General features: G+C 37.2%; 1 protein-coding gene across 2 annotated transcripts in view; it reads left to right on the top strand.

Moving 5' to 3' along the window:
* Positions 1-14,514, top strand: part of LOC122552771 (metastasis-associated protein MTA3-like) — a 168,216-nt gene that overhangs the window by 114,403 nt on the left and 39,299 nt on the right. For both annotated transcript variants that reach the window (XM_043695692.1, XM_043695693.1), the window contains one exon: positions 1,912-2,014. In XM_043695692.1, the coding sequence (XP_043551627.1) occupies positions 1,912-2,014 (103 nt within the window). The remainder of the gene's footprint in view (positions 1-1,911; positions 2,015-14,514) is intronic.

Here is a 14,514-nt window from a genome sequence, read left to right as displayed (position 1 = left end):
ACCCTTCAGTCTCTGTCTTCTACAACAGAGCCCTACAGTTAATTGTCTATGTCCTGTCCTTGTTTTTATTACCAAATTGCAATACCTCGCATTTATTCAAATTAAACTCCGTCTGCCACTTCTCAGCCCAGAAATCCCTTATGATCTATAAAACCTGTTTCAGATTATCCATCAATGTTTATATTTTTCATGCAGAAAAGAACTCTAGCTGGTCAAGTCTGTCTGCATAATAAAAACAATTCATTTGTAAGAGTGTGCGGATGAATAATGGACTTTTTGATCCTTGTTCTCCACTTACAATTTAAAACTATAGTTTTATTTATAAATTTCAAAATAGTTTCTTTTATTAGCTTATAAATGGTTTAGTTTCAAATTCCTAGTTAGTTGTGACACTTTGCACAACTCCTTGAGTTATTTCCTAAGTTCGTTTCAGAAGAGGAGTGATTTCCTTAGCCTTATACCTTGCAAGGTTTTTTTTGTCAGTGATCTCTCTCCCTTAACTGATTTACATGTACTTAAAACAGCTACTATTCTATTCTGTTGATTATTGCTGTCATTTATGGTTCTTCTTAGCCATTCCAATCCACTTTAGGTCTTCCTTCTGTACTTCCCATATCTTCTAATCTCTAAATTTATGAATTGCATCTTTTTCAAAAACAGTTTCCATTATTTCAACTGTTAACATTTCAATGAGGCCCAATTGTTAAACTCAGCAAAGAATTTTAAACTGCTCAAATTAATACCTGCTCTGATATATATCTATAAACTCTATATAATTAATTTCAAATCTAGAATTTTACTTAGTTTAACACTTTCCTTTTCTTAGTTATTTAGCAACTACACAGATCCTCCTTTCGTGGGTTGGTTAGCTCAGTTGGCTGGGCGCCTGGTTTGTGATGTAGAGTGATTCTCATGGCATAAGTTCAATTCCCATGCTGGCTGAACTTGCCATGAAGGTTTGTCCTTGTCATCCTCTCGCCTTACCTTAGGTGTGGTGACCTCAGGTTAAAGTAGCACCAGTCAGTTCTCAAATGAGAGCAGCTCTGTGGTCCTTTGGGTGTATCGTAGCATCGACCCTTATCAACCTACGGCTGTATGAAAATATAGATGCTACCAGAGATGGTGAGCATCTGTGACTTGGCTTGAAAGAAAGTAGCGAAGCTTGAGTTGGAATGATTATGACATTAAGACCTGAATGACTTAACAGGATCTAAAAACCAGTTTAATTCAACTGCAAAAGCTGAAGATAGAAAATACTTTAGATGGATCAATTTTCTGCCTTGATTTTGGACAATATTTTGTTTACTTCTTCCACAAGAATCTTATTGTAATTTCGTGCTAACAAAATATTCTTAGTAATTTAAATATAAACTCTGCCACATGTATCTGCTTCATTTCTTTGCCAAATGCACAACATATAACTTTAGTTATGATAAAGTTGTTAATTAATAACTGTATCAGACTAAAGTTAATATATGCCTGTGTTTATTTATTTATTGTTATTTTATGAACCAGTGATGTAGGCAGTGGATATTTAATATGGCAGATAGGGTGCCGGTCAAGCAGATTTCTTTGTTCTGGATGGTTCAAGGTTTCTTGAGTGTTGTTGGAGTGTCAATCATCTTGGCAAATGGAGAATAATCCATCAAACTTCAAATTTGTACCCTTTGGATAGTGGTTAGACTTGATCAAAAATTTAACTGGGCCAGTGCTCAGGATATTGATGCTGGATGGTAGGTGGTGATGGTAGGTTGAACATCTGAGTAAGATGGTTAGATTCTCACTTGTGGGAGATGGGAATTGCTTGTAAACTGTGTAATTATCCTTGAAGTACTACGTATTACTATTCATTACATAATGCTCCCTGAGTGAAGTAGCATGCGGTAATTGTATTATTTTTATCCTTGCTAGGTGAATCAGATGCCAGAGATCAATCGAAGATGGAGGTTAAGGTTTGGGATCCTGACAACCCTTTGAATGATCGACAGATAGATCAGTTCCTAGTAGTTGCACGGTGAGTTCAGGAATAAAGACAGCATACTTATATTCTTAACTGCAATTACATAAATAAAGTATTTCAGTAGCATAACGGGTAAGTGGAAGTATCAATGGCAATTAGGTTTAAAAATAGATACATTTAAGTGTTATGTGTTGGAAGAAAGATTGTTGAACCTATTTGTGTATTATGATCCTAGTAGATACCAAGAAACTTTTAGAAAAAAAATTGAACTTCCAACAAATAGCTGAAAGGATCACATGGCAAAGTTTTAAGTTTTAATTTTTTTTTGTGTAACACACAAGCTAATAACTTCATTGCATGCTATTTCAGTAGGTAGCTTTCACAAAAGATTTCCTATTTAAAATTTGGCCCAACCATCTTCAGCTGCTTCATTGATGACATTACCCTCATCATAAGGTCATAAGTGGGATGTTTGCTGATCATTGCACAATGTTCTGCACCACTTGTGATTCTTCAGATAGTGACACAGTCCATGTCCAAATGCAGTAAGACCTGGACAATATCCTGGCTTGGGCTGAAAAGTGGTAAATAACTTTTGCACCACACAATCCTAGGTAATTATCAACCCCAGCACGAAGGTACCTAACCATTGTCCCTTTGCATTCAGTGGCATAACAGAATTCCCCCACTAATAACATTTATGTGTTACCATTGACCAAAAATGCAGTGCACTAGCCATATAAGTACAGTGGCGATAGGTCAGGTCAGAGGTTAGGAATTTTGCAGCAAATGACTCTCCTTCTGACTCATCAAAATCTGTCCATAGTCTACAAGGCGTACTTCAGGAGTATGATGGAATACTTCCCACTTGGCTGGATTAGTGCAGCTTCAACAACACTCGAGGTTTGCCACCATCTAGGACAAATCAGCCTGATTGATTGAAACCAAATCACAAAGATATACTCCTTCCAACAACTTTGTTCAATAGCAACAGTGTGTACTATCTACAAGATGCACTTCAGAAATTTACCAAGGCTGTTTAGACACCACCTTCCAAACCCATGACCACTTCCACCTAGAGATACAAGAGCAGCAGCAGAGAACACCACCATCTGCAAGTTCCTTTCCAAGCCATTCACCATCCTGACTTGATAAAATATTTCTATTCCTTCACTGTCATTTGGTCAAATTCTTGGAACTTCCTGCTTATGTCATTGTGGGTCTACCTAGAACAAATGGACTACCATCATTCAAAAAGGCAGCCAACCATCCATTAGTATTTCCCATTGCTAATCCATCTGCACATCCCTGGACACCATGGGCAATTTAGAATGGGTCAGTGTACCTAACCTTCACACCTTTGTGGGAGGAAACCAAAGCACCTGGAGTAAAGACACACAGACATGGGAAGAATGTGTAAACTCCATACAGACAGTCGCCCAATTATCTGTACTATTTATCTCAAAAGCTTCCTATGGTAGGGAGTTTCAATTTGTCACTACTTTCGCAGTCACTGCTTCTGATTACACTATATAATTTTGTGCTGATGATTTTTGAGTGATTTGTAATCAGCTAGCTATCTATATTGCTACTTGTCCCCTGACTCTGAATGCTCTAATTTTATTTTTTAGGTTTATCCAAGGACCATCTATTAACTGCTGCTTTCTAAATATCTGTCAAACAATTATTTTACGCTGCCATTTTTACATAGTTAAAAATTTGTCCAGCCCAGTATTTTGGGGATCATATGCATGCCACATTTGAGAGGTTTTTGTCCTCTGGAGTATTTTATGCATGAGCTGTTGCCATCTATACTATTTATACAGGGATCTCCAGTATAACAAATGTCAAGTGTTAGTTGCTGTCTTGCTAGTACTGACCCAAACGTAAGCCTGCAAAAGAAGTTTGGAATATAAAAAGGTGAGATGGGAGAAAGTAGCAGTCATAAAATATCTGTGGTGAGAGCAACACAGGAGGTTGTTTTAACTTTTGGGAAATATAATGCACTAGCCTTCATACACATTTTTCATAAGATCCAAGAGTGACAGACAGATGTTTGGAGTTAGGTATTTCGTTTTTAGTTCTATTGCATTTTATTTCCGAAAGATATAAGTGTATTTGCTTGCTTGGGTTTTTACTTATTCTGAACCCTTCGCGAAGGGTTCACAGTTTGAAGTCTAACTTGTTCTAGTTTTTCAATGACAGTAATAACCAGATTATACAACACATATAAAAATAATCTTGTACATCATTTGTAGTAACAAGAACAACGCTTGGACACATCATAAATAGTCATGTTAAATATTTTCCTTAACAAAACAGTTTGATTCTGCAGTAATTTATGTACTTTCATCCAGTATTATTGTCTTGATTACAATGCTATCCAGATGGCATAATACTTATATTTATTAAAATTTTCCATTCTGCATAGTTCCTGCCAACCTTTACTCATTATAAATTTCTATGGCCTCATTTATAATAGATGCTTATGCAAGTTATATATGTGAACACATAGTTGTAATGGAAATACAGTAAGAAGTTCAAAATGCATAACTATCAAATAGGAACTGAGATTACTTTTTTTTTATCCAATATTTTGGATCAAACAAGGGCTTGCTTTTAAATTGTTGAAATGTGCTAAAGGTTCAAAATCAACACATTTCTCGTATTAACTGGAGTTGGATTTTTTAGAAGGAAATATGCTTTTGCAACAGATGTCAGAAGCCTGAAAAGAATTTGTAGAGAAACATTCTTTCCCTGCAGGCATCGTGATATAAATGGGACATTCAGTGTTAACACACAGTGTGAAGGCTTCAATGGTAGCAGGAGTGCAAACCTGAGCAAATACAAGCCAAAGATTTCACTATGGAATGAGAATCATAACATAAAGATGTGAGGATAGTGTGAGATATTGTTATAAGTATCTTTACCAACTCACTCACCAGCTCGCTATACTCAATCAATACCACATTTCCATTCATTCATTTCATAACCCTTTACTAAACTATTGTTTAATATAATGCGTTTTCATTCATTCATTCATAATTTGGAGGAGCCGGTGTTGGACTGGAGTGGACAAAGTTAAAGATCAGAGTTTAGATCAGAATGGTGCTGGAAAAGCACAACCGGTCAGGCAGCATCCGATGAGCAGGAAAATTGATGTTTCGGGTAAAAGCCCTTCATCCTGATTGTTCCTGCTCCTCGGATGCTTCCTGACCTGCTGTGCTTTTCCAGCACCACTCTGGTTTCCAGCATCTGCAGTCCTCACTTTTGCCAAGTTAACACTAGGGTTATAGTCCATCAGGTTTATTTGGAAGCACTAGCTTTTGAAGCAGCAGAGCTCTGAAAGCTAGTTGGACTATAGGCTGGTGTTGTGTGATTCATTCACAAAATTGTATTCTGTAGTATATTTCACTGTTGCAAGATAAGCTAAATTAAAACTTTACTTCCAAACCCATTACTGCTTCTTCACACCTTGAAGCATTATCAGACCTATTTACATCAAAGTATCAAAGACGACTAACCTATTCAAAAACAACTCCCACCACCACCACCGTGTCTCCTCAACCCACCCGAAACTATGGAAAGATTGTAATATTAATCAGCCCTTACCAACTGTCTCTCAGGACCTGACGAGATTACAGAACATCAGTTTACCCAACTAGTTAGGTACTCATTAAATACATTAAACAGGGCCGCTATCCCCTTTACTGTCAAAACAATGCTTCCGTGAAACCATGTTAATGAATGAAACTCACACAGGCAAATAATAAACAAATCTCATGACCCAGCTGTGGTAATCAATTTCATATCCTTTATTCTTTTATAAAGTAGGTGTATAATTTCTAACTTATTTAGAGCATATAGGCCTAGTACTTTTGCTAACATTTACAAACTTAAAAGATAAAAGGACTAACACTCATAATGATGCAAGCAGACCGTCAGACACTTAGTCTTATCAGGAGTAGCAGCCAGCACTTAGCAAATGTTCAAACAATCTACTACTTACAAATCTTTGTATACAATAGATAAAACAATGTAACACCATTTTAATATATGGAAGAATGGTATACACAGAAGCTACTGTAAGAACTGTGTTTTGGGGTTCCATCGCAGCCTCGAACTGTGCGACCGTGGTTGCTATTTTCGCCACTGACCAATTTTGGTCATTATTTGAACAGAATCCCACAGTAGTTATATTGCTGGCAGTTATAATAATGTAGCAGTTGGGAAACCTCATCAGGAGAATGAATCTGAGGAATGCCTGGGCATGATCAACCTTGTTTTTAATGCGATTTGAAATCCGTTGCCTAAAGAAGGTAATGAGGTTTTCAAAATTACATATGACACAGAAGCTTCATAAGGAAAAGATAGTAATACTAATCAGGTTGGAGTAATTATACTACTTTAAAGAAGTTTCAATCCAGCATTGAATATTTTACTTGCACACATTCAGTTGCACTGTGTTGAATGATGGATGCAAGTCTGTACTGTGTGGAGTGGATTGGTTAAAATGTTATCTAGATTCCAAATAATAAGGACTGACCTTTATGTTTTAAAATTACAACATATTGAAATTATGAAATAGTGTGGTGATTAACTTAGCTGGAGTAAACCACTTCATCACCATGGACTTAATGTCAAATGAAATACCATTATTGTCAAGTGGTCCATCATTTCAAAAATACACAGATGAAATTGGCATGGAAATAACAAGACTGATCTTTTGGGAAACCAGTAGATTTATGGTTTACACAATCTGGGCATAATTGTTTTCCATTAACAAGATCTAAATTCTGTAATCAAAATATTAAAGAAGTGTTATTATTGGCTTCAGAGATAGGGGTTTAAAGGGAAGAAGGACAAAAAACTACATTGGTAGTTTGCCCATCCATCTTCTCACAGGTTAATGATCCTACAAAAAGATGCAGGAGTAAGAAAAGATCAGTGATAAATGCAATACATGTCAAAACAAAATACAGGAGATTATCATCAATGTCCATTGTGAGTCTCACATTAACAAGAGACTGTAATAAACTTGGGGCAGTGGACTTGAATCTATGCGGGGAAAGAAACTTTCATCTTTCACTTTGTAAACATGGCACTGGATTCAGTCAGCCTGTAATAATATATAGTAAACAGAAAAGAGTAATACCGAATAAGATAGTGGAGCAATGGATAGGGACCAGACTGAGAGCACTAGTTAAATTTCTAGCAGACAATGGGAGGATTTTCTGAATGAAAAATTTATGGAGATATGGTGGGAAATAATAATAAATGTTGTCCATTTGCCTAGGAAGCCAAGAAAAAGTGTAATTAAAAATATCTTGGGTGCTGACACACTGGCACCAGGAGGAGCAGTAAATATTGATGTTTAGCTGTCAGACATACTGAAGGAAATCTCATTCAAGAACAATCAAATAAATTTGTCCATAGAATGTAAAGTGAATGATTGTTCTCTTTGGGACAATTTTTATTTGACAAAAGGTGTCACAGATAAAGGTTTGAGAATTAACCTTACTAGTATGAAATAAAGTTGGGAAAAAAGTTCTGAAACATAATATTGGATGGCACAAATGATGGATTCTCAGACTGTTTTACAAAGGTAAATATTTGCCCTAAAAACTTATCGGATATCTTCAAACTGGGAGGGGACCTGTCAATTGGGAGGCATGGACAGGATGGATAAGAAGCAATTGTTTCCATTCATTGAAGTGTCCATAATGAGGAGGCATAGTTTTAAGGTGAAAGGTTTGGAAGGGATTTGGGGAAAATCTTTTTCATCCAGATGGTGGTGGGAATCTAGAATGCACTGCCTGGGAAGGCAGGAGAGTAGGATAATCTGACAACCTTTAAAAAGTATGTGACTGAGCACTCAAAGTGTCATAGCATTCAAACATAGAAAGGCAGTGGGCATAGTGCTGGAAAGTAGGATTAGTGTAGATAGGTCAGCACAGACTTGAAGTGTCTCTTCTGTGCTATGTGATTCTATGAACATTTTGTGTTAAAATGAAATATTTTTGTTAAATAAGTCCAGATAATACATTATTCCATTAAATGTTTACAATTATTTTCTACATGTGAAAATTAAATTTAAAAGAACAGAAATTTTGGGAACCAGTCCAGTCACATTGCTGCTGTCTCCCTAAAGATTATAAGAATGAAGTGAAGAAAAGACAGGTATTATCTCCAGTATTTGAACAAGAAGGCAGTCTAGATGGTGGAAGGATGGAGCTTTTGTGAGGGGAGGTGAAGATGGGGTGAATTGTGATATTGTCGTAGAAAGAAGTTTCATATATTTTGAATGTGGAGGCTGCTGGGATGAGACGTGCGGATATAAGGTCCTGTAGCTTGTGACTGGGAAAGAGAGTTAAGTGCAGGAGTCCCTCAAGTGGGATACATATGATTGAGGGCCCTGTCAACCACAAATTAAGTTTTGTTTTATGTTGCTTAATATTGTTTCACCTTGGGGAAAATATAGATTTTTAGGCTTTAAGGTTAAAGGTTAAATTATACTTTAAGTACACTAGAAGTAGAAGGCAGATTTCAGCTTTGTCTGCAGTGAATCTTATGCAGATTCTTGTCCATAGATTTGTGTAAACAGGAGATACTGTTAATGAAACAACGTAACAATGGCTTGGAAAGAGACTGTGAGGGACAAATACCAACAAGGAGTAAGCCACATTCAGGACAAGATTGATTGTTTATGCCCTTGCTGGGTGAAGGAGACCTTAACATGTTAACCTATAACTCCGGGACATCTGCTTTATTTGTTGAGTATGAAAAGAGATTCAAATAAGGTAATGCTAATAATGTAAAATATTCAACTTCTTTCTGTACTTTAGAGTTTTACTTCAGTTAATAACTGAAGTGAATGTCTACTTGTGTTGCTCGAATAAAATGGTCATAAAAATCTGTGCTTAGTGTCCAGAGGTTGATTACTAAAAAAAATCAAGACAGCAACTTAACACTGAATTATTATTAACTGCCCAGAAATTTTGAGGACCAGGATCTCGGATCTGAGGTGAAGATTATGGGTTACTGGACAGTCATGATCCCCACACTCTAATATGCTTCGAAGACCCAGATAATCTGCAGTAGGACCATAAAGTCTTGCAGAGGTACGACTACTAGTGACTTCACAAGATTCTCTAAATGCAGTGGTAAGAACTACAGGCCAACAACAGCACCTCTCCCAAGCCAGTGTGTCCAGAATCAAGGTGCTAATCATACAAAACCAGCTCTGCTGGGTAGGACATGTTCATATGCCTAATATTAGATTCCTGAAACAACTGCTCTTCTTGAGACTCAGTTGTGTCAGAAGACTCAATGGAAATGAGTTTGGATTAACTTGAAAACATCCCTGGAAAAAGCTGAATATGCTAGCCAACTCATGGGAGTCCTTGGGCTGTGACCGACTAAAAATGGAGACAATTAATTCAGGAAAGAAGCAAACACATTGAGATACTTCAACAGGAACATGTAGAGGTGAAATCAAGGCACAGAAAAGAGTGTGCATATCTCCAAACAAATAATTTACCCCACTCTGGAGGCACCACTTGCCCCACTTGTAGCAAAGTGAGCAGATTTTGCTTTGACTTAACAGGCATCTCAAAATCTGTCAAATTGGAGTTAAAGCAAGTCATCCTTCATTCTGAAGGACTGTCTGAGAAGATCCTGGACTTTGTTTACGCTAAGTTTCCTGGGCCTAGCTGGGCACTGTAAGGAGGTCCTAGGTGACCTCATTGTGCATTGGAGAAGAAAAGTCAGATGGAGCATTAGCTCTGGAATTGCTGTCAGGTGATATGTAGTGGGAAATGCATGTGGTATTGGTCTGTTTTAGTGGATATATATGTTTGTGTATGAGTATTGACTGAAGACATGATAGTACTTTCCTATGCTTTTCAGAGTTTCACTTCAGTTAATAACTGGAGCAAATTTTTGCTTGTGTCATTTGAATAAAGTGATCAAAAATGTGCCTAAAATTGGATAAGAAGGTATGAAAAGGAAATTGGATAAAGATGTTTAAGGAAATTACTTATAGTGCTATGGAAAGGACTACAAAGCGCAAGTAATGTAATAATTCTACCACAGAGTCAGCACAGGCCATCCTACAATGGTGACAGGAGCAATTCTTCTTTAACATATGCTGTGATAAGAAAGAATTTAAAACAAAAATTATGAAGCATTTTCATATAGTCCTTCTGTTAAAAACAAAATGCTGACTTGTTAGGGATTGAATAAGGCACTAACGTTTAAAGACAAATGTCAATCTACATTGAGTTTGGAACAAAAATGAACTAATGTTTTTATTATAAAGATTGACTCTTAAGTTATACAACAGTGAGGTTGGCATTATACATGTTGAGAGTTTAGTTATGGTAAATGCATTACAATTCCCACGATTATCTTTTTCAAAAGAGAGAGAGAAACAGACACTTAAAAACAAACATAAATTAAAGCAACACAGCTGCTATAGAAATTGTTGTGGAGGAGCAATTAACTAAATTTTAAAAGGGAGTCTGTCACAAATGTTAACTTGATGCTTGGACTATTAACATAAAAAGTAATATTTATTTTACTTGTTAATTTTTACCAACTAGGACATTATACTGGTTTAATTATGTATTGCTGCATCTGTAAGTACTGTGAGAAAGGCTTATCCCCACCCCAGGCTTTTCAGAATAGTTTTTATATTTCTTTCAGATTTATAGAAATATCTTTTTAGTAAACTCTGATTCTGTTCCTGTGCCAATTGTAAGTGAATGATACTTGTCAATCAAATCATTTTTTGTTTAATTTTTCCTCATATTTCTTTGCAAAATGAAAAGGTTGCCATTGATTTCTGAAACGTATTCTTTGAAAACCCAGTTTGTAGTGTGGATGTACCAAGTGCTGAAGGTGGCAAGAGCAACATTAATGTGTACTTGACTTGTGGCAAAAAATATCTTCTCAAAATGGTACAAGCATCTGACAGGACAGTTGGTAATTAGAAGTAATTGATTTTAGACATGTAGCAAAAGATCCCGAGAGTAGATGCTAACTTCTTTTATACACCATGAGCTGTTTTGATCTGGGATGTACTTTCTCAAAGACCAATGAAGGACATGTAGTAGTAACTTTTGAAAGAGAATTGTGGATGATTTTGGATGCCCTTTAATTGTAAGACCTGAGTCAATTAAATTATAGACTAAGAATGAGCGAGCCCTAAATTTTAATGGTTCTGATTAGTTAAAAAAATCCATGCAGATATGTTTTCACATGTTTTACGTAGTTTAAGTTTATCTTGACATCCACCGGTCCAAGATTATGGCGAAGTAGGGCTCCTCTTCCAGAGGTCTTATGCTCCAACTGCTTTTCGTTTTCTTTTTTGCTCCACCTCCCCCTCCCCTTTTTTTTCACTTACTTACTTTGTGCTGAGCTTGGACAGCATCGACAACAGTGAGAGCCCAACACGCAGACTTCGAGCAGACCAAGGGCACAGACCTCAAGTGGTGTAGTGCAAGCCTTGTGCAGGTCTGCGTGGAGCTCGAGCAGGCCCAGTGTGGGGGCGACTGAACCCTTACTTTTCTGGAGAAAGCACTGTACTGGGAATTAGCGGCTGCAACATAAGCAGAGGTGACGTCAGCGAGTAGACATGTGGCAAAAGATGGCGCCTGAGGATTGGTGACTTCATTATCAGTTGGGTCTGGTGCTGGCAGTGGTAGAAGAGCATTATGGCAGCATCAATGAGTGGGCCCAGCGGCCAGAGATGCGAGTCTGATGTTGGCTGGTCCAGCACAGGCAGCAACAAGGCAGTGGTGGTGGAATATCAGCCCAGCAGCCAAGATGGCACCTGAGAATTGGCGACTTTGATGTTGGTTTGGTCCAGTGTAGACAGTGATGGAGGGATGGTGACGCAGGGTGACGGTGATGAGCTGGCTCAGGACTGATGGACTCTCTTCGAGCTATATCTTTGTATGTTTTCCTTTTTCATAAACTATTCAAAATGGCACCATTTTGTGGTGACAAATGAAAAGATTTTTGCTGTAATTTGTTTTATCTTACTATAAACTACACGTGACAACACAAAAAAGAAAAATAATACTGAGCAAACATGATTCACTTTGGAATGCTAGTTCACTGGGGAGAGATCTCTTCTCTTATTGACTGATGTTTACATGTTTTCTTTAAAAGTAATGGTCATTTTAGTATCATCACTTCATGTTGTCTCCTGATTCATTCTTTGAGGTGCATGTCACATAAGACCTTCACTTTTGTAACAGCTGTCTCTTTTAGTTTACCATCTTCATAGATCTTTACCAAGATGAGGCCATAAATATGTCTGCCTGGTATATATTGTAACATTTCCCACTGATTAACTATAAACCTGGATGTCCCAATTGATGCATCTAAAATGGTTAAAACAACTGCAAGACTACAAGAGTCTATATATACATACACATATATCCATAGGTCTGTTACAGTCTTTAAGTAGCAAAACTAAATCAGACACCAGCGCTGAATGGAAAGTGTTATCTCAAAGCATTGCCATGTGTTAGCTTAAGTTTGCGCTAACCAGATTCATAAAAACAGGCAAAATCCTTAAATTTCCTTTTTACCATGACCATATGGCTTTCTTCTTGCAGAAATTGTTTTGCTACTAATCCCAATTAAACGAACTATAATTTAGTTTGAAACCTGCTTGACAAGTTAGAATTATTAATCATTGAAAAATAACTCAGTTCTACAATTGGATAATTATTTAAATAAAAGAATTCAGGCCTATGATAAAGAAGGGTGCAGGAGATTAATTGAATGGAGCTTTCAAAGAACTGGAAGAGAGATGACAGAATGACTGGCTTCTTTCTACTGTGGAATGTTTTATATTGTCCAATCAATCGTAGAAATTTTACTTTTGAGCTGTAATTATTTTACAGCTGAGAGGTTTTTTAATGTTTGTGAGAAGATTTGTAGCTCGGGTGCTCGTTGTTGTGGTTCTGTTCGCTGAGCTGGGAATTTGTGTTGCAGACGTTTCGTCCCCTGTCTAGGTGACATCCTCAGTGCTTGGGAGCCTCCTGTGAAGCGCTTCTGTGATGTTTCCTCCGGCATTTATAGTGGTTTGTCTCTGCTGTTTCCAGTTGTCAGTTCCAGGTGTCCGCTGCAGTGGCCGGTAAAAGCTAAAGCTTAGTTTAGCCATTTGGAGGAGCATTATTGTAATCCCAAAAATATTTAATAAGTAGTTTACTCTTAACCCTGGGCAGTAGAAGACATTCTGTTAGCTTGCGCTGATGTTATTTCATGAACATTTCAGATCACGAAGGAGTTCTAATTGTTAAATCTCATGGGGCAACATAGGCACACTTCTAAAATGCTCCAAACACTTAATGTAAGTGACCAATTCATCTGTACTTAAGGAAGTGAAATTTTGAGTTTTGGCTTAAGAGAAACTCATACATGTATTTTCTATTGCAGCATTTGTATTATTTCTTTAAACAAGGGTCAGCATTAATTATGGTTATCACACTTGCTATTCTTCATTCCACAAAAAAAACACTTTAAAAATTTCGGTCTCGGGTACTGTGAAGCCAAGACGTTTTACTAATTTCAATTGCATAGTTAGTAGTGCAGTAATATTTCTGTAACAGACTTAAAAATGTACTTTTTAAACAAAAAGATAATTTTGTGAATGACAAATTTAAGAACTATGATCCTATATGTAACTTTATTGTGTTTGAAGTGTTCCATAAAAGATTTTGCAATTAACTTTTATGAATAAAGATCTAGTCTCATTGAAATATAAATTACGTAAACACCTTGTGTTATCATTTTTCAACTGTATTTCTTCCTCCTGCAGTTGATGTCTCTTTGGAATATGGTTTCACAGGCATAATAAGCCTGTAGTATTTGTCCAAGTGGCCATTTTTCACATGTGAGCTTTGGAGGAAAATAGCCTAAGTTTCTATGAAAGGTTAAGCTACAAGGGCCAACTAGCTTCACCACTTTGTGCACAAACATTTGAAGGAGAGTGTTGGAAGGATTTCTGACTGTGGAGAAAGAAGCTTTCAAAGCCAAGATTGATACTGTTGTATTATTGCACAGATTTTAGGAAGGTGCTATACCTTTAAGACAGTTAGATGACATTGCAATATTGTTTAAGAAGGGCGGTAAAGACAAGCCGGGGAACTATAGACCGGTGAGCCTGACCCCGGTGGTGGGCAAGTTGTTGGAGGGAATCCTGAGGGACAGGATGTACCTGTATTTGGAAAGGCAAGGACTGATTAGGGATAGTCAACTTGGGTTTGTGCGTGGGAAATCATGTCTCACAAACTTGATTGAGTTTTTTGAAGAAGTAACAAAGAAGATTGATGAGGGCAGAGCAGTAGATGTGATCTATATGGACTTCAGTAAGGCATTCGACAAGGTTCCCCATGGGAGACTGATTAGCAAGGTGGGATCTCATGGAATACAGGGGCATGTAGTCATTTGGATACAGAACTGGCTGAAAGGTAGAACACAGAGGGTGGTGGTGGAGGGTTGTTTTTCAGACTGGAGGCCTGTGACCAGTGGAGTGC

This window comes from Chiloscyllium plagiosum, chromosome 9, assembly GCF_004010195.1.
Source record: "Chiloscyllium plagiosum isolate BGI_BamShark_2017 chromosome 9, ASM401019v2, whole genome shotgun sequence".
Classification (NCBI taxonomy): domain Eukaryota; kingdom Metazoa; phylum Chordata; class Chondrichthyes; order Orectolobiformes; family Hemiscylliidae; genus Chiloscyllium; species Chiloscyllium plagiosum.
This window is presented reverse-complemented; position numbering and strand designations above follow the sequence as displayed.